This window comes from Oryctolagus cuniculus, chromosome 19, assembly GCF_051225735.1.
Source record: "Oryctolagus cuniculus isolate XC-2025 breed Fujian yellow rabbit chromosome 19, ASM5122573v1, whole genome shotgun sequence".
Taxonomy (NCBI): domain Eukaryota; kingdom Metazoa; phylum Chordata; class Mammalia; order Lagomorpha; family Leporidae; genus Oryctolagus; species Oryctolagus cuniculus.
In genome coordinates, this window is record NC_142885.1 from 42,794,605 (window position 1) to 42,820,831 (window position 26,227).

Below are 26,227 nucleotides of genomic sequence, written 5' to 3' on the forward strand. Positions count from 1 at the left end.
CATAAGAAACAGAGACCAGCCGAATTTTATTGGGAGTCGGGGCGGGGGCTCGGGCTAGCCGGGAGCGCGGGTCAGCGGAGGCGCCAGACGCTCGCCTACTCCTGGTCCTTGGCGTCCCCGTGCGTGATGACGTAGCAGATGTTCTTGTAGTCCACGTTGCCGCCCACGTCCGGGGGGAAGGCCGCCCACATGTTCTTGATCTGCGAGAGAGACGCGGGCAGCAGCTCGCAGCGATCCCGACGCGACCCCTCCCCGCCCGCCCGCCCCTTCGCCGCTGCGGGGCCCCTCCCTGCTCACCTCCTCCTGGGAGAAGCGGTCACACTGCGTGGTCAGCAGCTCCTCCAAGCTGCAGGGGGAGGGGGGGAGTGAGGAAGGCCGGGCTCACTCTGGATGCCTCCCAAACACGCCGGCCTCCCCACTTTGGCGCTTGTCCCATATTGGCTGTGAATATGTGGCAGTGTCGCCCTGTCCACGGTCCCTCCCTGCCTCTAGCAGTGCCCAGCCCTAAGTGGGACGCGAAGGCGGCCGCATGGGGGCAGCGGAAGCGGTCACTTACAACTGCTTCTTGATTGTGCCCTTTCCCTCGGGGTCCAGCACTTTGAAGGCGCCAGTGATGACATCCTCAGGGTCCGCACCTGGGCGGGGGTCAGAGGGCACATGAGCCCCGGGCGTCCCCCACCCCCACCCCGCCACACCCAGGGAGACGCAGCCAGGGGCATGGACCCCGACACTTGGCTTACCCTTGAGCTTCTCCCCGAACATGGTCAGGAAGACCGTGAAGTTGATGGGGCCGCTGGCTTCCTTCATCATGGCGTCCAGCTCCTCATTTTTCACATTGAGGCGGCCTGGGGTGGGGGTGGGAGGGGGGCACGAGCTGGAGCAGGGTCCTGGGGCTGCCAGGGCTCTGCTTGCTCCCATCACTTTGGATCATCCCGCCCATTTCTCCAGCTTGGTAGACTGAGGCCCCAAATGGACCGCACAGGGTGGAAACCGAACCCCAGGGCCACACGGAATGCCCGGGCCCTCTGCGGGTGGGGGCAGGCGGCTCACCCATGGCTGCGAAGGTGTCCCGGAGGTCTTCCTTGTCAATGATGCCATCGCGGTTCTGATCGATGACGGTGAAGGCCTGCGGAGAGCAATGGCGTGAGGGAGTGGGGGTCCCGCAAGGCCGGGCTCCAGCACCCCCTACCCTGGGCAGATCAGATCCTGGCCCCCTGCCAGCTGTCCTCCGCCACCCCACAGCAGGGAGGGGAGGAGGGAATTCTAAACCCTTCCCCTCCCCCGCCCCCAACAGGTGCACATTCCAGGGAGGGGGCTGTGGGGGGGGAGGGGCAGCAGAGGCCGTGTCTAGGCAGCCTTCAATCCCCCTCACCCCGAACCCCCCCCCCCCCACTCACCTCCTTGAACTCCTGGATCTGAGTCTGGTCGAACATGGAGAAGACGTTGGAGCTGCCGCCCTCTGCTGCTGCCCTTCTCTTGGCCTTCTTGGGTGCCTGGGAGGTGAGGGTTGGGCAAAGGGGTCCGTGAGCGGGGCCCCACACCTCTCTGTGGGGGCGAGCGATTAGATTCAGGGGTCTCTGAGTCCCTTCTGCTACAGCGCTTCTCTGGCCTGGGGCGCCTCCTCCTTGGGACTATTTTTTTGCGGAAGGGGCTGATAGGTTGTGTCTCCCGGCTCCCCATCTGGATGCCCTAAGTCTGCATCCCTCCACCCTGCCCAAGCAGCCGATGGATCGGCGGAAGCTTCCTTCCCTTCTCGGTCCCCTGAGCTCCAACTTGCTGTTTGAACCTGATCCAACTCATTTTCCCCTGTCTGAACCTCCCCTTTCTCAAGTATAAAACGGGAGGTAGAGGGGCCCCTGGGTTGGCTACTCCCAGAAGGTGGAGGGCGGTAAGGGATGGAGTGGACCCTTGTGAGAGTGGCTGGGTCCTTTGACAGGTGACTGTCTATCTGTTCTTTTCCCCTTTAGGGACAGCTAGAGAGGGAATAGTCTTTTTTTATTTTTTTTACCTTTTGTTGAATTAGGAACCAGCTCTTTTCTTCCAAAGGGTGAGGCTGCCCTGAGGACTAGGGGACAGGGCAGGGGCAGGGGGCATTCACACTTACCATGTCTTCGGTCTCCTGGGGGCAAGGCAGTGGCTCTGGCTGGAGAGGAGCAGAGAGGCAGAGTCGGTGTAGGGCGCTCCCTTTGGGGTTTTATACTCTTGCCCCAGGGAACCCTTAGCATACCAGGGTAACCTTAGCCCTGTGGGTGCCCACCCCAGATACCAAAATAGCCCAGCTCAGGGCCTCTCCTTTCTTGGAGGGCCCACAGCAGCTGGAGCCGCACAGAGGGAGGGAGGAGGGAGTGGGTCTTGGGATGTGTTTCTTACTAGGACCAGGGCAGGAAGAGGGGTTCTTTCCTCCTACAGGGGGGGCACACACCAAGGCCCAGCGCTGAGAGAGACAAGAACCAGGATCCTGCACCTACTCCGTGTGCTGGGCCCAGATCTAAACCCCATAGAAGTGTTGTGAGCACTGGCGGCATGCCAGGCAGCGTGCTGAGCTTTTGGGGTGCACTTCAGCAAATACATTCCCCCCCCATTCCCCCACATTGTGGAGTTGGAAGTCAAGTGCATGGATGTGTCTGTGTGGGAGGGAGGGGCCCAGGGTAGAGCCTAAGGGTGGAGAGAGCTATGGGTGGCAGGTGGGGGTCCAGAGAGGGTCTTCCACATCACCTATCAAGGTCAGGGGGAGTTTTGAGTAACGATGCTTCTCTTCCTCCGTGGGCCCCCGGTGTCTCCCTATAAAATGGGGATGAAATGGCCATCCCGTAGATCTCGCATTACAATTAACAAGTGGCCTGGCCCCGGTGGTGGTGGAGGTGGATTTACAGTCTTGCCCCAGAGACAGAAATAAATGCATAAAGTGACATCCCAGCTGTTCTGCTCGGGGGCCCAGAAGTGGGGGCCGAGCAGCCCTGTCTTGGAGGGGGGGTATGACAATGGCTCCTTGAAGGTCAGGTGGAGGTGGAGGGGCAGGCCAGCTAGGCAGAGGCCATGGCGTGGACAAGGCCTGGAAAAGTCAGAGGTGTTCAGGTTGTGAGAATTGAGCCAGCGCCCAGATGCTGGAGGGCCGTAGGAGCCCCTGGGGAGCCTTGGGAAGGTTTGAACCAGGAGAAGGACATGGTCTCGTCTCTCAGGGTCCTGGGGTGGGAGGCATCCTGGCTGGCTGGGATGGCCATGGTTTCTCTCGTCATCACTCTTGGTGCTTCTGGGGTGCCCTATCTTACCCGCCAGGCCTCAACGCCCCAACTCCCTCCCTGCAGTGGGAAACGGTGGTTGAAGGAGCCCCGGGTTGGCAAGGACACTCCTCCTCCTCCTGCTCCCTCTAGGACCTGATGTCCTGAGAAAGAGGCCTCCTCCCTTCCCCCTCCTTCGCCCCATGCCAATGCCTCTAAGACATTTTCTTTTCTGGGCACTGGGGCCTAGCCACCTGTTGTCTAAGAAGAGAGAAGGAGCTGCCCTAAACTTAGCAGCTGCCTTTGGCCTCCTGCTCCAGCCCCTCCCGGCCTTGGATGGCAGCTGCCTCGCCTTATATGGTTACTGTGGGGGGTCCAGGCCCCGGAAGGGCCCACTGATTCCTGGGTGGTGGGGAGCAGGACTCCAAAAAGAGGACTGGGGGCGTGCTCAGGAAGCGGGGGCCAAGTGGAAGGTGGGGAAGTTGAAGAGGAGGAGGTCGGACTTGGAACGGAAGAGGCCAGGAGCTGCGCCTGCACTGGGACTGGGGAACTTCGAAGCTGCAGCCCCCAGCAGGGTCAGAGAGAGAAGCAGGTGTTAAGGAACCCGAAGGTTGGAGCTCCTATGGTCAGGTCCTTAGGGCGTCCTGTGGGGCCTCTGGTATTGAGTTCTTAGAAGAAAATGGGGAGTAGAGATGTGGCAAAGAGGGAAGACTGATGGGACTGGGGTCCTAGCTCCCCCAAAGACTAGGGACGCAGATATGGGGTGCTCCTGGTGCTGGGGGTTCACGGACTTGGTTTCTGGGATCCAGAAGGGGTGCGGGGCAGTCAGGGCTGAGGGCTGGGAGCCTGGATTCTGGGGAGGAACACAGGAGGATGCAGCTGCGGATTCCCGCAGGAAATGAGGGATCCAGAGGGATGGGCCGGTTAGAGGACTGGGGGGCTCTGGCTGGAGTCGCCTGGGCTTGGCGGGGCGCCGGGGCTGGAGAATTAGGGACGGTGAGAAGTCAGGCGTGATGGACCACGGCCTTGGATCGCACAGCCCATCGGGGTGAGAGCCGAGGGGGCTCCCGAGCTGACGGCAGAACGCGGCCCAGAGGGGACTCGGGAAGGACAGAGCGGCGCTCCTATTGGTTAAGCGCTGCGCTAGTGCCCCCCGGCTCTCCGCGCTGTCTCCGACTGTCACCCCCATCCCGCTCTTGTCTCCGGTTGTCACCGACTATCTCCCGGCTGGCACCGCCTGCTGGTAGCATCCCTGCCCTTTCGATGCTACCATTGGCTGAGACAGCTATCTATCATCGCACCCTGGCGCTCAAGTAGGAGAACGCAACCGTTGGCTGCGTTGGAAAATTAATCACAAGTTTGGCCCGCCCTCTCCCGGCTGTCATTCCTTCTTGACCATCTTGGGAAACCTAAAGAATTCCTCAGCTCTTCCGATTGACTGCGGATGCTGTCTGTCACCACCCAAATAGAGCTCACTGTCTGTTCATTCGACCTCTGCCTACTCCCCTTTTCATTGGCTCACTTTCTACCATTCGTTAGCGAGAGGCTCGCAGGCCCCGCCTCCTACAGCACAGTACCCGCCCCCATCCCCGCCCTTCCGCGGTCATTCCCTCCTCAGCCATGCTTATTGGCCAGAAGATTCAGGTTTCCGCTTTGCTATTAGTTACTCCTTTAGTCCCGCCTCCTCCTGTTTGGACGCACCCCCTGATTGGCCCTTTAGACCTCTGCCAGCTCTGTTTCCTCCTTCCAGATTACCCACCTCCTTCCCGCCTCCGATCCCACCCACCCTTCCAACGATTGGCAGAACCCCAGTTCCTCCTCTCTTATCATTCGTCCAAGTCCTCTAACGAGGCGGGAGAAAAAAAAGGAGCGCGATGGGCCGGCCGGCGCGCAGGCGTGGAACGCGGAGACGCTGGCCGCTTAGCCGGCCGTGCGGCGTGTGCGCAGGCGCGACGTCGGCCGCTCGCCCCAAGCAAGAGGGAGGGGGCGGCGGCGAGAGCGCGCGCGGGGGTGAGAGGGCACGAGCGAGACCCCGGCGCCAGGCGCCCCCCGACCCCTGCCCCGCCTCCGCGCGCTCCGCCGCCGCTCGCGCGCCGCCCCGCCCCCGGCGCGCGCCGAGCCGCGCCCTTCGCCCTCTCCCCTTCCGCGGCGGGCCGCTCGGGGAGGCCTGAGGGGCGGTGCCTGCTGCGGCCTCCCCGGCGGGGGGGATGTGAGGGGCGGCCCGCGGCCATGGAGACGGGCCCGGCGCCCCTGGTGGCCCCGCCGCGCCGTCACGGCGCCCCCGCGGCCCCTTCGCCGCCGCCCCGGGGTTCCCGGGCCGGGCCGGTCCTGGTGGTGGCTCCGGGACCGCCGGTGACCACAGCCACTTCGGCGCCGGTCACCCTGGTGGCCCCCGGGGAGGCGCGGCCCGCCTGGGTCCCAGGGCCGGCCCAGACCCCGGCCGCGGCGGGCAGCACGGTGGTGGTGCTCACCCTGGAAGCCTCAGCTGAAGCCTCGGAGAAGCAGGTCTTCCCCGGCGCGGAGCCGCCCGCGCCCGCGCCCGCGCCCGCGGCAGCGGCCGAGACGTCCATGGCCTCGGCCTCCGGGACAGACCCTCCGAAGACCGAAGAGGCTGGAACCGCCCCGGCACCGGGGACCCCCAGCGGGACTCCCACCAGAACCCCTTCCAGGATGGCTCCTGGGGCCCTGGCCGCCAAACCCCCGCTTGCCCCGAAGCCGGGAACCACGGCGGCCCCCGGAGGGACCGCGCGGGGTGCAGCAGGACAGGTGGTGACAGGTGGACCCGGGGCCGCAGCGGCGCCGTCCGCGTCGGCATCGCCGGCTCCTGAGGACCCCTCGGCGCCAGGCGCGGGCCCTCCGGGGACGTGTGAGGCTCCCGTGGCCGTCGTGACGGTGACCCCCGCTCCGGAACCTGCCGAAAACTCTCAAGACCTTGGCTCTACGTCCAGCCTGGGGCCCGGCATCTCCGGGCCTCGGGGGCAGGCCCCGGACACCCTCAGCTACTTGGACTCCGTGAGCCTCATGTCCGGGACCTTGGAGTCCTTGGCGGATGATGTGAGCTCCATGGGCTCGGACTCAGAAATCAACGGGCTGGCCCTGCGCAAGACGGACAAGTATGGCTTCCTTGGGGGCAGCCAGTACTCGGGCAGCCTGTGAGTACCCCCCACCCAACGTCCTTGTCCCGGGGAGGGGAGTGGCACACCTGGGCCAGCCCGGGGCAGCGCAGCCTCCCCGGGGGGTGCAGGGGGTGGCGATGAGTAGCGGGAGCATCCTGGCAGGAGTTTCAGCCCCGAGGTGGGGAGCGCTGGGGCCGAGCCTAGAGCTCACCTCTGGGGCATTCGCATCCCCGCACCTCCATTTCCTCCTCGGTGGAGTCGGGTGTGGTGATACTGGAAGGTCACTGCCCCTGGCGCTGTGCTGTGAGACGGGCCTTGGCGCCCGCGGCCTGCATCCCCCAGGTTGGATGCAGCGGCCAGGGGGTGGCGGGGGAGGGCAGCCTGGTTGATGGAGGGAGACCCTGCAGGCAGCGACGGAGCGGGCGGGGGCTTGTGCTTTCCCCGGAGGAGAGGGGGTGGCCGAGTCCTCTTCCCCATTTCCTCACCTCCTGCAGCCTGGCTGACTCTTTCCTAGTGCCCTCCGGGGGGCCTGAGTCACCGGGAGAAGGGAGGGATTGCTCACCTCTGCTGGCCTCCCTCCAGATCCTGCCCGTGGCCTGGTGCCCCTTTAACCTGCTGGTCACTTCCGCGACCCCATGCCCCCGGCCCCTCAGGTGGCCAGGCCCTGAGCCTGGTCCCAAGGATGAACCCGGCTTCCCAGGATCGCGTCACCTGGGGGCAGACACTGGTGCTCGGACAGTCGCCTGCACTGCAATACCTGGCTTTATCCCAGAGGCCGGCAGATGGTTCCAGGAGCACACGGGGAGGGGGCTTTTTGGCTGGCCTGGGACCTCAGCTGAAGCTGATTTAAACTGTGGAGCCTAAGCAGGTGGCTGTGTGAGCCTGGGGGGGGGGGGAGGCTGTGGGAGGGGACTGCAGGCGGGGGTTATAAGGCAGTAAAAACTGGAGAACCTTACGTTGAGTGGCAGCGCCCGGGTCCTGAAGTTTGACCCTGGTGCTTTCCCAGACGGAGCACTTGCTCAGTGAACCGCTCTCGGGTAGCCTGGGTCTGGGTCCCGGCGGCCCCCAGCACCGCGCTGTCGCTGGTTTCAGAGCCCGGCCTGTGCGCCAGGGGCTGCGGGGTGCTCTTGCCCTGCTTCGTCATTGGATCCCTATAAGCCCATCGCCCATGCCCGAGGAGCCCACCTCTGAGCAAAGCTGATTGCGGCTCCCCACTGTCCCCAGGGCGAAGCCCAAGCTCCTTAGCCTGCACACAGACTCCTCTTTGTCCAGCCCTGCCTGCCTCTGCTCTCCCAGCACTCCTTGCCCGGCACTGTGCGCGTGGCCCTGCCTCCTACCTGCCAGGAGAGCCCTCCTGCCCTCTTTCCCGGCTCGGTTCTCGGTCCTCAGTGCCTGCTGAGCTTCCTGCCTCCAGGAAGCCTGCCCTGATATCAGCTTCCTCTCCTGTGTGTCTTGGGGGGTGCAGCTGTCTCCCTCTTGGGCTGGGCGTTCCTGGGGGCAGGAAAGGTAGCGACCTGTGGTCGGGATGAATGAGAGAGGGTGCCTGTGTTTGGGGAGTTCTAGCCCCTGCTCTTTAGTGGTCCTTGATCTGTGGTTTTCAGTGGTCCTCGCGACTGGATGTGGCTGGTCCCCACCTGCCGAGGCTCCTCAGCTTGAAGGGGCGGCCCTGGGTTTGCTCTCAGGCGCACTCTTCCACTCCACTCTGCCCTGGTCCTGGCTCCTTCGAGGTGGCTGAGCTCGGCCAAGCTCTGACACAGCCGTGGGCAGACGGGGCAAGGAGAACTTTGTTCCCCTGAAATCTGAGATGACTTCCTGGAGGAGGGGTAGAGGAGACTGCGGAGGCCAAGGGGTCTGAGTCTGGTGGGTGAAGCGCCAACAGTGGGCTGTAAGGAGGCCAGTACGATGGCGGTTCAGCTCGCCCTCTGCGCTGCTCCCTGTGTGCCAACACGCCCTTTCAGGTGGGTGCTGTCATTAACGCCCTACAGACCAGGAACTCAGGCTTGGGAGGATGACATGAGTTGCCCAAGGTCACACAGGGAGTAAGGTGCTGAAACTAGGGCTTGGAAGCCAGTCTAGTGCAAAACAAGACTTCTTCTGGTTAGGATTTACATATTTATTTGAAAGTCAGAGTTCCAGAGCGAGGGGGAGAGAGCTTCCGTTCATTGCTTCACTCGCCAGATGGCTGCAGTGCGCTTGGCCATCTTCTGCCGCCTTCCGAGCCATTAGCAGGGAGCTGGAGCAGAGTGCAGCAGCTGGGACTTGGACTGGCTACGCTACAACACTGGTCCCCAAAACGTGACTCCCCAGATTCGGATGTGTCACAGTGGGAGTGAGCACCATCTCCGTATAGCTGACAGCTGGGGAGGAAGCCCTTTTCTGGGTGTGAACTGGGGCCTCGATGGCCAGACGGCCAGGCACCCCGTGTGGGACAGCGCGTAGAGGGACCAGCTTCTCCTTGGAGCCCGGGGAGGGGCTGGCCCCGGCTCCCCGCCATCCCGGCTTTATACCACGGCCACTGACCTCCTCCTGCCCCCCCCCCCCGCAGAGAGAGCTCCATTCCCGTGGATGTGGCGCGGCAGCGGGAGCTCAAGTGGCTGGAGATGTTCAGTAGCTGGGATAAGTGGCTGCTGCGGCGCTTCCAGAAGGTTTGAGAGGGCTGAGGGGCGGGCAGCACAGTGCAGGGGTGGGGTGTGGGAGGCGTGTCCCGGGGCCTGAAGCCGGCCCTGCTGCCCCTCCGCCCCAGGTGAAGCTGCGCTGCCGGAAAGGGATCCCCTCCTCCCTGCGCGCCAAGGCCTGGCAGTACCTGTCCAACAGCAAGGAGCTCCTGGAGCAGAACCCGGGCAAGTTTGAGGTGCGTGCGGACCTGCGGGCCTGTCTGCGAGGGGCGCCCATTCCCCCACCCTCAGCTGACCCCTGCTGTCCGCTGCAGGAGCTGGAACGGGCCCCCGGGGACCCCAAGTGGCTGGACGTGATTGAGAAGGACCTGCACCGCCAGTTCCCGTTCCACGAGATGTTTGCTGCTCGCGGCGGGCACGGGTAAGGCGGCCCGGCTGCACCGGGTGGTGAGCGAGGCTCCAGGGGGACCCGGGGCGGGCTGAGAGCAGCGCTCGCCCTCCCGGACGCCTGGCAGAGGGATCGTCGTGGACTGTCAGCTCCTGTCACATGAAGGGTCTGGGGAGGGGTGTGTGTGGAGCTGTGGTCTGAAAGAGATGCGAGCCGGAGCCGGGGGCAGGGTTTTGCTGGCCGAGGCGTTACGTAGCTGCTGTGTGTCTGGGCAGTGGCGCTGGGCAGAGCTCAGTCGTCAGGAGCCCCTGGCGGTGGGCCAAGGCACTCGGGTTTTGTTCTGTCGGCCCAGCTTCCTCAAGACGGGCTGGCAGACCGCTCTCGAGGAGCGCACAAGGTCAGCCTCAGGTGGCCGGCTTCCAGCAAGAAGTCCATCCGTTCCTGGGGCCTACCAAGCGCTCGCTCTCTGCTGTCTGGGTCGAGGCATCCATGACGGCAGTGGTCGAAAAGACAAAAGCTCCCGCCCCGCGGGGTTGGTCATATTCTAGCGCCAGAGAAGGAGGGCAGGGTGTTGTGTGTGAAGTGGGGGTGGGGGTGGAAGAGGCGCCAGAGCAGGAGACGATGGGGGTGAGGCTCCAGGCGTGTGGCGGCTGCGTTGAGAACAGACTCCTGGGGGCCAGGGCAGGGTGAGAGCTGGGAGGAGGCTCTTTCCTAGTCTAGGAGAGAGATGACGATGGGTCAACCCGGAGGGTTGCGGAGGAAGTCGGGAGAAGTGACTGAATTCCCAGTGTATTTTGAGGTAGACTCGAGGAGTTGCTAATGGTTTAGACGTGGCGTGTAAGAGAGAGAGAGGTTAAATCTGACTTGTGAGATTTGGGGCCTGAGGAGTCGAGAAGGATGGGGTGACTGTTTGCGGGTGCGCCTGGGAAAGCGGGCAGAGGTGGGCCTGGGTGCATTGGGAGCTCGCCTTTGGGTGTTTGGTTCAGAATGCTCCTTGGACACGCAGATGGAGCGGGGAGCAGCTCGGCCGGGTCACGCACAGAAGTCTGGGTTTCAGGGGAGAAGGTGAAACTGGAGAGAAACTGGAAGTTGGAGCTGTCAACTTCAAGAGGGACTGAACCTTACCCACGGGGCTGGATGCGGTTTCCAGGGCAACGAGGGTAGATGTCCAAGAATGAGCCCTGCTGCTCCAGCGTTCTGAGAGTGGGGAGATAAGGAGGACCAGTGCAGCAGACGGGAATGAGAAGCAGCGGGCTGGGGGGCGCGTGGGCACCTGTGGGAGTTAGAGACCAACCTGTGTAACTGGTCTTGGAAGAAGGCGCTGGCCGAGCGGGAAAAGATGCTCAGTTCATAGTAGCAGAGGTGGGATGCAGGCAAAACACAGGTGAGGGTCATGTGCGCACGCCGGCTTCTGGGGGAAGCCGTCCTGTTAGGAGTGTGTGAGATGCAGGCTGGGACGGGGCCTGGGGGCATCACTTTTTTCTGGACAGGAGGTGGAGGTCTAAGCTGGAAGTGGCCGTGGAGCCAGAGGAAGAGACGTGAGGGGGTTCAGCGTGTGGTGTTGCTTGGCCCCGGTGACTGGCCGTGGGAGAGAGGAAGGCTCTCTGTCCTGGTGGGGCGCTGAGTGGATGCAGGTCCCAGACCCGGCGGAGGGGCCCCTTCGAGGGAGAGGACCAGGGCTAGGGCAGAGGTTCTTCTGGATGCAGAGACCGGGAAGACGGGAGGCACGGCTGCTTCCAGGCCGGGGCGAACTGGCCAAAGCCAGTGGGAGAGATAAGGCAGGCTCTGCCCTGCGGCGATAAACACATCCTCCGGGCAGTGCTAGAGGAGGCAGATGCTGCGGCTGTGGACGGCTTCCTGGAGAAAACGACCTTGGAGGCTTATGGGATGGTGGCAGATGAAGCAGGGAGAGGGTGCAGCCTGTTCTGGGCTTGGAGCACGTGGGTGCGCAGCCACGGGCAGAGGCCCAGGGTCTGAACCTTTGGCTCACGCTGGATAGGCAGGACACATGCGGTGGGGAAGCCCTGAGGTTGACCTGGAACGGCATGGGGGTCTGGCCTGCAGTGTGTGTTGTGGGGGCAAGTGTGGTTGGGGGTCCAGAGCCCCCGACAGCCCTGAAGCTCTCCCGCAATCCCCACAGGCAGCAGGACCTGTACCGGATCCTGAAGGCCTACACCATCTACCGGCCCGACGAGGGCTACTGCCAGGCCCAGGCCCCCGTGGCCGCCGTGCTGCTCATGCACATGCCCGCTGAGGTCAGCATCTGCGGTCTTGGGGCGCGGCGGGGCGGGGCTCTTGGCCTGCGCTGGAGGCGGGGGAGCTCCATGTCTCAGCCCCACCTCTCCCCTTACCCTTGCCCCCCTCAGCAAGCCTTTTGGTGCCTGGTGCAGATCTGTGACAAGTACCTCCCCGGTTACTACAGTGCAGGGCTGGTGAGTGTGCAGGCTGGGCGCGTGGGGCCGTGGCTGTTCCCCCAGGTGGCGGGGGGGCCTTGCCCTACCCCCCGGCCCGTCTGTCTGTCTTCTCTGGGCCTCCCCCCGCCGCGGAGCCCGGGGGCTGCAGCAGGCCAGGCCCTCTCGAACGGCTCACCCCACCTGCAGGAGGCCATCCAGCTGGACGGAGAGATCTTCTTCGCGCTCCTGCGCCGGGCCTCCCCGCTGGCTCATCGGCACCTGCGGCGGCAGCGCATCGACCCCGTGCTCTACATGACGGAGTGGTTCATGTGCATCTTTGCCCGCACGCTGCCCTGGGCGTCAGTCCTGCGCGTCTGGGACATGTTTTTCTGTGAAGGTAACTCGGTGGCCGGCCGGGCCAGGAGGGGGCTAGGCTTTCTGCGGGGGCTGCCAGGAGGTTCTGTGCCCTCGCAGGGGCCGTGGACCACAGGTCCTTGCTCCGGGGCTTCGTCGTCAGGAGGCCTGATCTCGGCTCTGTCGCTCCCTCCCAGGGGTCTGACACCCCAAACAGTTCATCTACCTGCTCGAGGCCTCGGTCTCCCCCTCAGTGACGTGGCGCGGGGCGCCGAGGCTGAGATCCTGGGTCTCACCCCGCCTCGTTCCGTGCCCTGACCCTGCAGGCGTTAAGATCATTTTCCGAGTGGCCCTGGTGCTGCTGCGGCACACGCTGGGCTCGGTGGAGAAGCTGCGCTCCTGCCAGGGCATGTATGAGACCATGGAGCAGCTGCGCAGCCTGCCCCAGCAGTGCATGCAGGAGGACTTCCTGGTGCACGAGGTAGGCGCGGGCCTCGCCCCTCCCCCGCTGCAGCCCGTCCCCGCCCTGCCCCTCCTCCAGCACCCCCTTCCTCTCCCTCCAGGTGACCAATCTCCCGGTGACAGAAGCCCTGATCGAGCGGGAAAACGCAGCCCAACTCAAGAAGTGGCGAGAGACCCGGGGCGAGCTGCAGTACCGGCCTTCGCGGCGCTTGCACGGCTCCCGGGCCATCCACGAGGAGCGCCGCCCCTCCTCCAGCCTCCTCAGCCTCCCCGGCCTCAAAAGCAGAGGCTCCCGGGCCGCGGCAGGGGCCCCCTCCCCACCTCCGCCGGCCCGCAGGGCCAGTGCCGGGCCGGCGCCAGGGCCCGTGGTCACCGCTGAGGGACTGCACGCATCCCTGCCCTCACCTACCGGCAACAGCACCGCCCTGGGCTCCGGTAAGGAGAGCCGGAAGCAGGAGAAGGAGCGGCAGAGGCAGGAGAAGGAGCGGGAGAAGGAGCGGCAGAAGCAGGAGCGCGAGAGCGAGCGGCGGGAGAAGGAGCGGCAGCGGCGCGAGAAGGAGCAGGAGCGGGAGCAGCAGAAGCGGGAGAAGGAGCGGCAGCGGCAGGAGAAGAAGAGCCAGGCCCGCAAGCTCTCGCTGCGGCGCAAGGCCGACGGGCCCCCGGCCTCCCAGGACGGCGCGGACGGCGGGGACAGGGCCTCGGCCGCCGAGCCCCGGCAGGACGCCTACTTCTGACCTCTGACCCCGCGCTGGACTGCGCGGCCCCCTCTGCCGCGGGAGGCTGCCCCAGCCCCTCAGCGGGCCGCGGCCGACCCTCCGTGAGGAAAGCGGCCAGGGCAGCCGCCGCGCGTGGGCGGCCGTGCCGGGCTGGAGCCCGCTGCCCCGTCAGGACTAGTCGGGGTCTCCGTCACTCCTGCCCCAGTCCCCCGGCCCCCCCAAGTGCTGCCCTGATTGACTGTCACCACAGGGCCGCCACCTGGGGCAGGCGGCAGCAGTTCGCGGATTCCTACACTCCAGTGGCTCCTCCTCCCCACGGTGGGGCGGGGGGAGCTGGGTTTCTTTTCCCTTTCTGCGGACCTGGGGTCTCCCCCACTTGCCAGCCCGGGCCCCGGCTCGCTCCTGGTCTCTGAGGCTGTGCTGTAATTATGTATGGAGGACGGGGCCGGCGGGTGGGGGTGCCCGCTCCCACTTCTGTCCTTCGGTTTCCATAATGCTCTGCGCTCTGGTTTATTTAAGGGGACGTGCACTGGGAAAGGACGTCTCCCACTTCCCCTCACACCCCCACCCCTCCCCCTTCGCTCTGTATTCTCAGGCCTCCCCTGCCTCGTCTTACCGGGACCCCCCCTTCACCTCCATCCCTTCCAACCCCTGAGTAAGGGGTCTTCCCTTGGCCTTCAGGGGGTGGAACCCAATGTTTACATTTTTCTTCTGTCTCTGCCCCCACCCCTTGTGGCGCTTTGAGGAACCGGAAAAGAACCTGCTGTTGTCCCTGGGCCGTCTCCTGCCGTGTTATTTGATGAAGGGGTTTGGGGCCGGGATTAGGGTGCAGGGTGGGAAGGAGCCAGGGCCTGGGTCTCCGGTGATCTCTGCAGATGGGTACTCCCTGGCCTTTGGTCTGCCTCTCAGTCACTCGACAAACACTGGTTGAGCTGCTCCAGCTTTGCCTGGGACCTGGCTTCCCGGAGTCCTCTGTGCACTGCCAGCAGCACCCGGATCTCCTTCCCAAAGCGCTCGTGTAGCTCCTGGAAGCTGGAGTGGGGCCCGAGGATGGCTAGAAAGCCACAGTCCTCGGCGGGGCACCTGGGTTCTTGGCCAGCCGCCTGGCACAGCTCCCGGTACTGGGCCTCCATGGGGGGAAGCAGCCTAGCCAGCCGCCTCCAGCTCACCCCGGCCAGCGCCCACAGCCAAGCCCTCAGCTCCTCCTGGCTTTCTGCGGCCAGCTTGTAGGCCCGCCCCCCTGTGCCCTCTCCCCCGGGGGTCACGATGGTGAAGGCGAAGGGCTCTGCGGCCTTAAGGCGAGGCTCCACCCGGCAGCTCTCCAACAGGATGAGGCCCAGGGGAGTGTGGGCTTCCTGGTGTTCCAGGTAGAAGAGGAGGTTTCCACGGAGGACAAACCAGCGGCGCTGGTAGCTGCTGTTTCGGGCCCCCTTCTTCAGCAAGATGCCCTCCTGGTCTGGGGCCTGGGCTCTGCAGCCTTGGAAGAAACTGAGCACAGACTTGCGGTGCAGTTTCATGGTGGTGGCCCTGGAGGGACCCTGGGGGAGAGAGGAGTGGTCCCCTGGTTGCCTGGGAGGATGCTCACGCCCTCCTAGCTCCAGCAGGCTCTGCCTGGGCACAGTCTTGGCCTGCACACCCTTGGGCGTTAGCTGTCTTGTCCCACCACCCAGGGCCAGGCCCGCCCACCTCCCCGCCTCAAATCCCATCACCTAGGCAGGGGTCGCTGGGCCCTGATTGCTAAGGGGGCGGGGGCTTCATCCCACCGCTGTGGTGCCGGAGGGACCATTGCCCTTTCCTAGGCCTACCTGAGAGCAGGCACAGGGGCTTCTGGGCTGGCCACAGGGCACCCGCGACAATGCCACCTCTGCAGCAGTGGCTGCCCCGCCTCAGAAATCAGGAACTGGCTCCGCGGACAGGCGTGGAGCACGTGATTTCCCCTGGGTCCTAAAGGCGGCTGGGTTCCGAAAGTGTCCCAAGTGCCCTCAGAGGCCATCAGGTGAGCCTGGCTTCCCTTAGGGAGAAGAGCAGGGCCGCGCCTCACGCTAGGAGAGGGCGCAGCTCTGACGAATGTAAGGCACTTGGCCAGTCTGCGGGAAACGGTGGTGCGAACCCCGGAAGGGGCACCTGGGGCTGGAACCCATTGGCTTTGCTCCTCCTCTGCCCTTCCATCCTGACCCTGGGCTCCCCTCTAAGTGGAGTTGCATCCCCCAGAGGCTGCGTGAGGGCATCGAAGCCACTTCGGGGCATCCTCCGCGCCGATCAGGGTCTAGGCGCCCGCACACTCCTCGCCGTTGCAGACCCGCGCGGCTCACGTCACTCCTGGCGGGGGACAGGGTTGGAGGTTGCCGCCCTAGCTCACTACCTACTTCCGCCCGCTCTTCCTGTTAGTCCTTCAAGTGGAGTGAAGCCACTTCCGGCCTGCGCCGTGCGCTTCCGGGTGATGGCGGCCAGGTGCCCCGGATACAGCCCTGGTGAAAGCATCTCTCCTTTTCTTCCCCTGCCTCCCCTAGATCCCCAGGTGAGCGCGCGCGGGGCTGGCTGCCGGAGTCCCCGTGGCTGTGCCGCCCTCTAATCTGTACACACCCCGGGACAGTTGGGGGGTCAACCACGTGGAATTGGGAGTTCGGCGCGAGGAGGAGGAGCAGAGCGGCCGGGAGCGCCAGGTCCTGGGTCGGCCCGGGCCCCGCGGGCTCCGAGGGCTTTGGGGTTGCGGGAGCGGGTGTGTGTGCCCGCCGAGCCCGGTAGCGCTCAGACTGCGGAGGCCGGATATGGGCGTGGTCACGTGGGGGAGCCGGGCCCCTGTCGTCGGGGTGGGGATACTCCCCGCGTCTGGCCTGGCGTCCCAGCTCCGTTAGCTCTGGGATGGCGAGCTGAGGCCGTGGGAGCCTCCGGGCTGCAGCTCCCGCTCTGGCCCCCGATTCTCTGTGCTCTTCCCTCCCAATGGACCTGGCACGCACCAGGAAGCGTGTCCTGTGGCCAGGGTTCTCTTGCAGTGGGTGGCCTCCCGCTCAGGCCGCTTCCTCTGCAACTTTTCCCCCATCAGGTTAAGGGAAGCCCCCCTGGCCCGTCATGCCAAAGCGGAAAGTGACCTTCCAAGGCGTGGGAGACGAGGATGAGGATGAAGTCAGTGTTCCCAGGAAGAAGGTGAGGGGGCCAGACCGTTTTGTTGGGGGGAGGGGAGGCAGAGCGGAGCCTGAAGAGGAGGGCAGGTCCCCCAGGACTGGGTTTGGAGGGTGCTCAGCTTGGGTGCAGATGCTGGAGCCTGGGAGGACCTGAGAATTCTGCATTTCTCATTTCCTGCTCTCAGCTGGTGGACCCCGTGACTGGGCCCGGGGGTCCCGGGAGCCGCTTCAAAGGCAAGCACTCCTTGGACAGCGATGAAGAGGATGATGACGACGAGGGGTCCAGCAAGTATGACATCCTGGCCTCAGAGGATGTGGAAGGTGAGTAGCACCCAGGGAGGGACGAGTGGGGACTTGAGGGAGGGAGGTTCCTGTCTCTCTTTTTTTTGCATGCCTCGCATGGGGCGACTCTGTCTCTGATGCAGGTCAGGAAGCAGCCACGCTCCCCAGTGAGGGAGGGGTGCGCATCACTCCCTTCAACCTGCAGGAGGAGATGGAGGAAGGCCACTTTGATGCCGATGGCAACTACTTCCTGAACCGGGACGCTCAGATCCAGGACAGCTGGCTGGACAATATTGATTGGGTGCGGCCCAGGGCTCAGCACGGCTGGGGTGGGGTGGGGGGGCTGGATCTGGGCTCCTGGAGCAGGTTTGTAGGAAACAACCCCCTGCAGCCCCCGACCCTGACCCCTTTCTTGCATTCTAGGTGAAGATCAGGGAGCGGCCCCCGGATCAGCGCCGGGCTTCAGACTCGGAGGAGGAGGACAGCCTGGGCCAGACACCACTGAGCGCCCAAGCCCTCCTCGAGGGACTTCTAGAGCTGCTGCTGCCCAGGGAGACAGTGGCCGGGGCACTGAGGCGGCTGGGGGCCCGAGGAGGGGGCAAAGGGAACAGCAAGGGGCCCGGGCGGCCCAGTTCCCCCCAGCGCCTGGACCGGCTGTCTGGGTTGGCTGACCAGATGGTGGCCCGGGGCAACCTTGGCGTTTACCAGGAAACTCGAGAGCGCCTGGCCATGCGGCTGAAGGGGTTGGGGTGTCGGACCCAGGGGGCCCAGGATTCCACGCCCCCGCCCTCCCTGGACATGTTTGCAGAGGAGGTGGCTGAGGGGGAGCTGGAGACCCCGACCCCTCCCCAGAGAGAAGGTGAGCTTTGGAGGGCAGAGGAGGGGCAGCGGTGCGGACTGGAGGCCGGGCAGTGGAGCTCCAATCGGCTCCGCCTCTGGTTGCAGAGGCAGAGTCGGCGGGCGACGGCCTGGTGGACGTGATGTGGGAATATAAGTGGGAGAACACCGGGGAGGCCGAGCTCTACGGACCCTTCACCAGTGCCCAGATGCAGGTGAGCGCCCCCCCCCCCCCCCCCCCGGCACGCCCCGCCCCACCCCCGGCCCGCCCCGCCCCGCCCCGCCGTGTCAGCCCCGCCCTGTCTACCTGCAGACCTGGGTGAGCGAAGGCTACTTCCCAGACGGAGTCTACTGCCGGAAGCTGGATCCCCCGGGTGGTCAGTTCTACAACTCCAAACGCATCGACTTCGACCTCTATACCTGAGCCTGCGGAGGGCCCAGTTGGGCGCCCCCCCACCTCCCCCGTTCTCTGCTGGACTTTGGGGGAGCCGGCCCCCAGCTGCCTTGGGCAGGGAGAAGATTGGAGGCTACTTTTCAATTTCTGTTTTTCCCAATAAAATGCCTTTAGTGGTGTGCGAGGGCCTCGGCTGTGCTGACGGCCAGGAGCCGGGGGCCGTCTCCACAGCCCTTCAGACTGTTATGTGTTTGTACGCTTTTTCCTCTGCCGTGGTCTCTCCCCGGTGCCTTGAACCCTCCTCACCTTCGTTTCCCGCCTCCCTGACTGGCAGGTGTCCTGTGTGGGCCCTGCCCTGATCTGCGCCTGCGCGGGCTTCTCGCTGTGCTGACCTCGCCTCCTCTGTCCTCACAGCCGCTGGGGACCTGAGCCCCGGGCCCAGGAATTGCAGGTGTTAGTGGGACGTCTCGAAGACCAAGGATGAGCAGGAATTCTCTTTTTTTTAATTTTTTTAAAAAAGATTTATTTATTTATTTGAAAGTCAGAATTACACAGAGAGAGGTCTTCCATCCGCTGGTTCACTCCCCAGTTGGCTGCAACGGCTGGAGCTGAGCCAATCCAAAGCCAGGAGCCAGGAGCTTCTTCCGGGTCTCCCACGTGGGTGCAGGGGCCCAGGGACTTGGGCCATCTTCTACTTCTTTCCCAGGCCATAGCAGAGAGCTAGATTGGAAGTGGAGCAGCTGGGACTAGAACCAGCACCCATATGGGATGCTGGCGCTTCAGGCCAGGGCATTAACCTGCTGTGCCACAGCGCTGCCCCCCCCCCTTTTTTTTAAGGTTTATTTATTTGAGAGGCAGAGTTACAGACAGACAGGGAGGGAGGGGTTTTCCATCCGCTGTTTCACTCCCCTAATAGCCACAATGGCTGGAACTGAGCCGATCTGGAGCCAGGAGCTTCTTCTGGGTCTCCCACGTGGGTGCAGGGACCCAAAGGCTTGGGCCATCTTCTGCTGCTTTTCCCAGGCCATAGCAGAGAGCTGGATCGGAAGTGGAGCAGCCGGTAATTGAACCTGTGCCCATGTGGGATCCCGGCACTGCAGGTGGAAGCTTAACCTATTACACCACAGCGCTGGCCCCAGGAATCCCCCTACTGGCTCTCCTCCCTCTTAGGAAGGGGCTAGGTGAGCCAAGGTCAGCCCAAGCCCCAACATTTTCCCTGATGCGTCTGTCTGCGGCGTTGGGGGTTCCCGTCGCTGGGGTGTGAACTTCACGTCCACACTGGAAGAGCCCCTCGGGCCACCTGGGCCGGCCCTGCCTTGTAGGGACCGAGAGAGGGGCAGTGACGCATCGGAGGACACACAGAGGGCTGGCCCACACCCAGTGAGTTCCTTTCCCAGGCCTCTGTTGGCACAAAGCCGCTTCTGCCTGGCCTTGGAGGCGTGGCAGCTTCCTCCCCCCGGGCGCCCACAATGTGCTTGGCCCAGGGCTGGCGCCTGAGGAAGCCCAGATAACCGGGGTTCTGCGTCTGCTGGAAGGGGATCATGGAGTCTGGCCCTGACAACCCCTCCCCCCCACCAGCCCCACTGGAGCTGCCCTTGGCCTCTCCTCGCGTGCGCCAGCGTAGATTGAGCCTTTTTCCACAGTGCCTGCCCCTTGGAATCTGCTTGGGCACCGAGCAGTGCTCCCCCTCGGGCTCCGATTGGCTTGATCCAGGCTGTGGCCGGGCCTCCGGTCTTTTCTTTGGGTCCCTAGTTTCAGCCAGGCAGGACCCTGCTGGAGGTGTGGAGTTGAGTGACAATGGAGCCTCTGAGGGCCACACCCTAGCTAGGCCAGGCACTGGGAGACTGGGGGGCTGTGTGGATGCTTTGACCATCCAGCAAACGCCCCTACCCCTCAACTTCTATGAGAAGTTGAAATACAAGCTCACCCTGTTGCAAAAAAGTGTTTGAAATCCATGCATTCCGGGGAGCTCCGGAAGTTCACGGCAAGTGTGTATTATGCAAGAACTGCATGAATTTCAAAATTTCTTGCTCAGAACACTTTTTTAAAAAAAAGATTTATTTGAGAGAGAGATCTTCCATCTACTGGTTCACTCCCCAAATGGCTGCAATGGCTGATCAAGAGCCAGGAGCTTCTTCCAGGTCTCCCATGTGGGTGCAGGGACCCGAGGACTTGGACCATCTTCTGCTGCTTTCCCAGGCACGGTAGCAGGGAGCTGGATCGGAAGTGGAGCAGTCAGGATTCAAACTGGCGGCCATGTGGGATGCAGGCACGGCAAATGGTGGCTTTACTTGCTAAACCACAGCGCTGGACCCATTCAGAACACTTAACAGTACTTTTTTCCCCCATGAACTTTTGGAAGTAGCCGCCTGCTAGGTCCCACTATAGTGCCAGACCAGACTGGAAGAAGCCGTTGGTGGTGAGAGAAGCTAAGGCAGAAGAAACCTGGCCAGTGCTGTTGACCCAAAGGCTAATCTTGATCTGCTTTCAGGAACGTTGAGAAGGAAGAGCACGTGGGGGTTGTGGGACGCCGGAGACAGGGTTTGCCTTCATTCCCCAGCGGGTGTGTCTGAGAGGTGCTTCGTAGGTGGGGAATGGGTGGAAGCCACAGGCCAGGTGCCTCTGACTCAACCTGTCCAAAGCTGACCTCACCTTCCCCTCACAGCCACCACCTGCGTGCGCCCTCTGCTGGCCCTAGAACCCGGCGACTAGGTGACTGCCCGTGGCAGGAGGGACTTGCAGGTGCCTCGGGTGCAGAGGTGGAAGTGAGGGTGCAGGACCTGGCGCTGCTGGCCCCGGGGCCCAGGGATGCAGGTGGCTCGCAGGGGCTGGAGAAGGCAGGAGAATAGACTTCCCCAGGCCCTCATAGGGAAAGGCGGCACTGACAAAACCCCTGGCCCAGCAGAAGCCGTTTTGGACTTCTGACCTCTGGGAGGGGAAGCTAATTCATGTTGCTTTAAGCCTTGAGATGCATTGTCATTTGTTTCCGCTTGTTTTTATTTGAGTAAGTTTTCTATATGCTAGAACAGTTGTTTTAGATTTACAGGAAGTTTACAAAAATCATTCCATTCCTCTATTAACATCTTACAATGGCCCAACCAGCGAGCACCATTGCTATGTTGTTTTTTTTTTTTTAATAGCTTTTTATCCATTAAATTATTTGTATTTAGGGGCCGGCGCTGTGGCATAGCGGGTAAAGCTGCTGCCTGCAGTGCTGGCATCCCATATGGGTGCTGGTTCGAGTCCCGGCTGCTGCACTTCCAATCCAGTTCTCTGCTATGGCCTGGGAAAGCAGTAGAAAGAAGCACCTGCATCGGAGGCTCAGAGGAAGCTCCTGGCTCCTGGCTTTGGATCTGCACAGCTCTGGCCATTGCAGCCATCTGGAGAGTGAACCAGCAGATGGAAGACCTCTCTCTGCCTCTGCCTCTCTGTAACTCTGATTTTCAAGTAAACAAAAACCTAAAAAAAAAAAAATTATTTGTATTTATTAGCGAGCGAGCAAGCTCTCATCCGCTTGCTGGTCTGCTCCCCCAAATGCTCAGTGGCCAGGAGGGGCGAGGTCAAAGCTGAGAGTGAGAGGCAGAGAATGATGGCTGGAGCCATCGCCACTGCTTCCCGTGTCTGCCTTAGCAGGAAGCTGCAGGCAGGAGCCTGAGCCAGCCCCCTCCCCCCCCCCCCCCCGAATCCTTTTATTTAAGGAATACAAACTTCATGCATTTCATAAATACAACTTTAGGAACATAGTGATTCTTCCCCCCTGCCCCCCCCGCCACCCTTCCTCTCCCTCTCCTATTCCCATTCTTATTTTTTTACTAAGTAAGATCTATTGTCAATCAACTTTATACACATAAGATTAACTGTATATTAAGAATTCAACAAAAAGTTTGGAAAAAAAAAAAAACACCTGTTCCTCAACAGTCGGACAAGGGCTGTTCAAAGTCGCTGCATCGCAGAGTGTTAATTTCACTTCTGTAGATTACCTATTAGGCGCTCTATTGGTTATCACAGGTCAGGGAGAACAGGTGGTGCTTGTCTTGGTGCTGGCTTATTCCACTAGTATGATGTTTTCTAGTTGCATCCATTTTGTTGCAAATGACAGGATTTCAATTTTTTTTACTGCTTTGTAGCATTCCATGGTGTACATATCCCATAATTTTTTTTCTGCATATCCTATAATTTCTTTATCCAGTCTTCAGTTGATGGACATTTGGGTTGATTCCATATCTTCGCTATTGTGAATGGAGCTGCATGAGCTAGATATTGAACCCAGGTGCTCTGATATGCTGGAAACAGAAGCCAAACCCCTGCCCCAACATGGCTGTTTTGTAACAGCTTTCCTTAGCTAGAATCCACCCACTGCGAGTGCACACCTCCTGGGTTTCAGTATGGGCACAGTGTTGTGCAACCATCACCAACATCTAATTATAGATTTTTTTTTTCTTTTTCATCCTAAAAGAAACCTGACCCCTTGGTAACCCCTTCCCATTCTCCCCACAGCACCTCACCCTCTAGCCGTGGCAGCCACTCAGTGACTTCGTGTCCCTGGAGTTGCCTGCCTGGGCCTTTCCGATGAACAGAATCCTGCTCCAGGTGGCCCTTTGTGTCTGGCTGTAGCAGGTTAAGCCAGTGTTTGCAGTGCCGGCATCCCATTTGGGCGCCAGTGCGAGTCCCGGCTGCTCCACTTCCAACCCAGCTCCCTGCTAATGCGCCTGGGAAAAGCAGTGGAAGACGGCCCAGGTGTTTGAGCCCCTGAACCCACATAGGGGACTTGGAATAAGCTCCTGACGTGGCTTCAGTCTGGTTGTTAAGGCCATTTGGGGAGTGAACCAGTAGGTGGAAGACATCTCTCTCTCTCTCTCCCCTGCTCCTTCTCTCTCTATAACTGCCTTTCAAAAACATTAATTTAAAAATAGTTTTATCTATTTGAAAGGCAGAGAGACAGAGTTTCCATTTGCTGGTTCTCTCCCCCAAATAACCACAACAGCTGGGCCAGGCCAGAGCCAGGACCCCAGAATTCAATCTGGGTCTCCCATGTAGGGGGCAGGGACCCCCTCAAGTCCTTGAGCCGTCACCTGCTGCCCCCCAGGGTGCGCATTAGCAGGGAGCTGGGATCAGGAGCCCAGCAGGGGCTCAAACCCAGGCAAGTGGGGTCTTAGCTGCTGTGCCCCGTGCCCACCCCCGGAGGTTACTGTTAGCCAAACTCTCCGCTTTATTTGGATCTTAGTATTTCCCACTCGCCCGCCCGCCCAGTACCCTGTTCTGTTCCAGGTCCCTTCTAGGAGGCCATATCACATTCCTTATCGTGTCCCTTAGCTCCCTCTGGCCTGGCAGGTTTGCTGGCCCTGATGGTTTGCAGAGTGCTGTTCAGGAACTTTCTAGAAAATTCCTAAAAGTTGATCTCGCCTGATCTTTCCTCATGATTATGTTAGGCAGGAAGTTAGGTATGAGCTTATGTGTGTGTGACAAAGGCCTCCGGAGAAGACTTCTGCGTCAAGCATATGCATCTACATCTCAAAGTTATCCCGATAATGCTTCAGGGGCAGCCCGGCTTCAGGGGCAGCCCGGTGTTCGCATCCTGCCCTGCCCCCTTCTACCTGATAACCTGCCAGGCGGAGATCCCTGCCCCTTCTGCTGACAAATCTTCCACAATCTCCCAGATGCAGCCCAGTATCTGCATTTCAAACACCCTGCTCCAGATCCCCATTCTCTAGGGGGTCCTGCTCACCCTTCCTCTGAACCCAGGATGGCGCCAGCTAGGTTTCCTCCTGTCTGATGCCTTCAAGGAAAAACTCAGATAGGAGCTTCTTAGTATTTACAGCCATAAAATCCTTTGTTTCAGGAGAAAATGTGTAAAGACAGAGACCCATCTCCTTAAAAACCCCTGGCCTCAACCAGACTGCACGCTCAGCCCTCTGCCTCTCTGCTGAGCCGCCCGCCTGGCCTGGTCAGGTGTCATCTCTCCTCTCAACATGTAACCTCACTCCCCCCCCCCCCCCAGTCTCTCAGGATCTGTCTGGAGGGGTGCCCATCCATCCTTACGGATGTCCCTTCCCTAATAAACCTTGCTATTTTACCTCCCACTACTCTGTCTCACGCCTGAATTCTTTCTTGTGCGAAGACAAGAACCCTGCAATTTCTCCGGTAACAATTACATTTGGGTTTCAGGGGCTTTGGGGGGGAAGACCACCAAGGTGTAGGCCCTCACTCTCACTTAAAACCCTCCATGAGGGGCCGGTGCTGTGGCGTAGCAGGTAAAGCTGCTGCCTGCGACCCTGGCATTCCCATAAGGGCACTGGTTCGAGTCCTGGCTGCTCCCCTTCCCATCCAGCTCCCTGCTGAAGGCCTGGGAAAGCAGCAGTGGGTGGCGCAAGGGCTTGTGTCCCTGCCAGTCACGTGGGAGACCTGGAAGCAGCTGCTGGCTTCAGCCTGGCCTGGCTCTGGCCACTGGGGCCAACTGGGGAGTGAACCAGCAGGTGCAAGATGTCGCTCTCCGACCCTCCCTCTCTATAATAAAGAACTCTTAAAAAAAAAGTTTCAGTGATTCCCCATTGCCCCACGGTAAAGGTCAAAGGCTCGAAGCTGGGGGGGCCACTGCTCCTTCCCCTTTCCTACTCTCCACCCCCACCCTCCCGCTCTGGCCTGGCCTGGGCGCCTTTCTTCCCTGTGTGTCTGGCAAAGACCAATTACTGATCTGTGTGATTCAGCCTCGGCCCTCCTCTTCCTCCCAGCTTCCCAGCCCAGCCGCTGCTTCCCTCACAGTGCCTAGGGCACAGGTGTCTCCCCAGTCTGACTCCCACAGCCGGCCCGGGACAGCGGAGTGAGTGAGTGTGGGAGTGAGTCAGCTCCTTCCCGGCGCCGGGGGGTCAGGGGACAGCCCCTGGGTGAGGCAGCCCGAAAGTTGGGGGCTGTGTCCCGGCTAGCGCGGCCTCGCGTGGGTGGGTGTCTGGACCTGTGACTCTCTCCTCCGGTGACAAGGCTGAGTCATGGGCAAATTACAGGAAGGACTCAAGGGCAAAGCTGCAGGGCACAGCGCTGCCTTCGGGACACCTGGCCCCGGGAAACCCAGCCCCTTGCCCTCGGCCAGCGGGAGTCTGAGCTCAACGGATGGCGCCAGGGGCTCAGGCTGGCCTTGGGAGGAGCCCAGCAGAGGGGGCGGGGTCCTGGGATGCCACGCCCCCTCTGCTATGTCGGGGGCCCAGCTGCGCAGACTCAGAACGCCCCCGCCGGCCGGCTGACCCCGCCCCTTCTCCACCGCCTTGCGCAGTCGCAGTCCGCGCCCGCCTGGACCTGCCTGGGTAGCTGGCTGGAGACCCGGCAGCGCTGGCCTTTGACGGGGATTCCTCTCAGGCGCTGATCGCAAGGCTGAGAGTTTGCGCTCCCTGCTCTGGCGAGTCCGTCGCCTCGGCCGAAGCCCCTGTGGGGGCGCTCCTCACACCCCAGGTCCCCGGGAGCCTCTTCCGAGTTGGGGTCAGGACCCCAGTCCCCTTCCACCTCTCCCCCACTGCACAGCAGGTGGCTGGCGGGGGGTCGCAGCCGCCTTGCCCCTCCCCGCTGGAGCCCTGTCCAGTCCAGCCTACCCTTTAGGTGAGACCCGGGCTGCCCATGGCCGATGCGGGCCGTGTCCTGATGCCATCAGACCCGGCTCCGGCCGCCACCTCCCGCCTCTGCCCTGCAGCCCTGCCGTCACCACTTCCCCTCCATCTGATCCCACCCAGGCTTCCCTGTGGAGGGCAGAGGAGGGCCTCTGGGAGATTCCAGGGTTTCCCTCAATATTTCTACTTACACATTGTCCCCATTTTGCTGACAGAGAAAAAAAGGCCCAGAGCAGGTGAATCGGCCCACCCCGTGTCGCACACCTGAAAGTGGGGAAACCAGAATTGAAACCCAGTCAGGACTGTTGGGGACATACCTGCTCCTGGTTTTGTTTTGCCTGTTACAAGACTTTCCTGAATTCCTGACCCCAGTCCTTTGTCACGTACTTGTCTTGCAAACATTCCCTTGAAGTCCATGGCTTGTCTCTTTCTTTTTAAAGATTTTTTTTATTATTTATTTGAAACGCAGTGTTAGAGAGAGATCTTCCATATGCTGGTTCACCCCCTACATGGCCGCAGTGGCTGGAGCTATACCGATCTGAAGCCAGGAGCCAGGAGCTTCCTCCGGGTCTCCCACGCGGGTGCAGAGGCCCAAGTACTTGGGCCATCTTCTACTGCTTCTCCAGGCCATAGCAGAGAGTGGGGTCGCAAGTGGAGCAGCCGGGACTCGAACCGGCGTCCATATGGGATGCCGATGCTGCAGGTGGTGGCTTTACCTGTTACGCCACAGCGCTGGCC

General features: G+C 62.0%; 4 protein-coding genes and 1 long non-coding RNA gene across 7 annotated transcripts; 2 read left to right on the plus strand and 3 right to left on the minus strand.

Annotated features, from left to right (window-relative positions):
- Window positions 1-2: 2 nt before the first annotated feature.
- Window positions 3-2,182, minus strand: MYL11 (myosin light chain 11). The gene is given in 7 exon segments (NM_001082761.2): window positions 3-200; window positions 298-346; window positions 557-635; window positions 741-845; window positions 1,051-1,126; window positions 1,398-1,493; window positions 2,105-2,182. Coding segments are annotated over 7 exon segments (513 nt in total). The 5' UTR covers window positions 2,108-2,182; the 3' UTR covers window positions 3-95.
- Window positions 2,183-5,094: 2,912 nt separating this feature from the next.
- On the plus strand, window positions 5,095-14,038 carry TBC1D10B (TBC1 domain family member 10B). The gene is made up of 9 exons (XM_002721739.6): window positions 5,095-6,370; window positions 8,880-8,979; window positions 9,078-9,185; window positions 9,264-9,370; window positions 11,478-11,592; window positions 11,704-11,769; window positions 11,938-12,127; window positions 12,411-12,565; window positions 12,648-14,038. Exons 1-9 carry the CDS (start codon window positions 5,448-5,450, stop codon window positions 13,278-13,280), a joined length of 2,397 nt encoding a protein of 798 aa, XP_002721785.4. The 5' UTR covers window positions 5,095-5,447; the 3' UTR covers window positions 13,281-14,038.
- On the minus strand, window positions 9,921-10,771 carry LOC149120510 (uncharacterized). Its single transcript, XR_016225872.1, has 3 exons — window positions 10,632-10,771; window positions 10,463-10,534; window positions 9,921-10,053 (listed from the first exon to the last, which is right to left on the minus strand). It is a non-coding gene; the product is annotated as an uncharacterized LOC149120510 (long non-coding RNA).
- On the minus strand, window positions 14,032-15,206 carry LOC103345202 (sesquipedalian-1). Its single transcript, XM_008248744.5, has 2 exons — window positions 15,068-15,206; window positions 14,032-14,800 (listed from the first exon to the last, which is right to left on the minus strand). Exon 2 carries the CDS (start codon window positions 14,777-14,779, stop codon window positions 14,168-14,170), a length of 612 nt encoding a protein of 203 aa, XP_008246966.1. The 5' UTR covers window positions 14,780-14,800; window positions 15,068-15,206; the 3' UTR covers window positions 14,032-14,167.
- Window positions 15,207-15,239: 33 nt separating this feature from the next.
- Window positions 15,240-18,143, plus strand: CD2BP2 (CD2 cytoplasmic tail binding protein 2). Of its 3 annotated transcripts, none has more exons than XM_089321180.1 (7): window positions 15,240-15,258; window positions 16,306-16,406; window positions 16,570-16,705; window positions 16,810-16,967; window positions 17,090-17,525; window positions 17,612-17,718; window positions 17,817-18,143. In XM_089321180.1, the coding sequence occupies exons 2-7, from the start codon at window positions 16,332-16,334 to the stop codon at window positions 17,925-17,927; spliced, it is 1,023 nt and encodes a 340-aa protein (XP_089177306.1). In that variant the 5' UTR covers window positions 15,240-15,258; window positions 16,306-16,331; the 3' UTR covers window positions 17,928-18,143. The 3 variants fall into 3 exon arrangements, with proteins under 3 accessions (XP_089177306.1, XP_008246967.1, XP_008246968.1); XM_008248745.5 differs by lacking the exon at window positions 15,240-15,258 and adding an exon at window positions 15,649-15,780; XM_008248746.4 differs by lacking the exon at window positions 15,240-15,258 and adding an exon at window positions 15,720-15,925.
- Window positions 18,144-26,227: the final 8,084 nt, after the last annotated feature.

Coding starts and splice junctions, on each gene's coding strand:
- CD2BP2 (XM_089321180.1), top strand. CDS start 16,332: ATGCCAAAGCGGAAAGTGACCTTCCAAGGCGTGGGAGACGAGGATGAG. Junction 16,407..16,569: donor TCAGTGTTCCCAGGAAGAAG/GTGAGGGGGCCA, acceptor TCCTGCTCTCAG/CTGGTGGACCCCGTGACTGG. Junction 17,526..17,611: donor GACCCCTCCCCAGAGAGAAG/GTGAGCTTTGGA, acceptor CTCTGGTTGCAG/AGGCAGAGTCGGCGGGCGAC.
- LOC103345202 (XM_008248744.5), bottom strand. CDS start 14,779: ATGAAACTGCACCGCAAGTCTGTGCTCAGTTTCTTCCAAGGCTGCAGA.
- TBC1D10B (XM_002721739.6), top strand. CDS start 5,448: ATGGAGACGGGCCCGGCGCCCCTGGTGGCCCCGCCGCGCCGTCACGGC. Junction 6,371..8,879: donor AGCCAGTACTCGGGCAGCCT/GTGAGTACCCCC, acceptor CCCCCCCCGCAG/AGAGAGCTCCATTCCCGTGG. Junction 9,371..11,477: donor GCTGCTCGCGGCGGGCACGG/GTAAGGCGGCCC, acceptor CAATCCCCACAG/GCAGCAGGACCTGTACCGGA.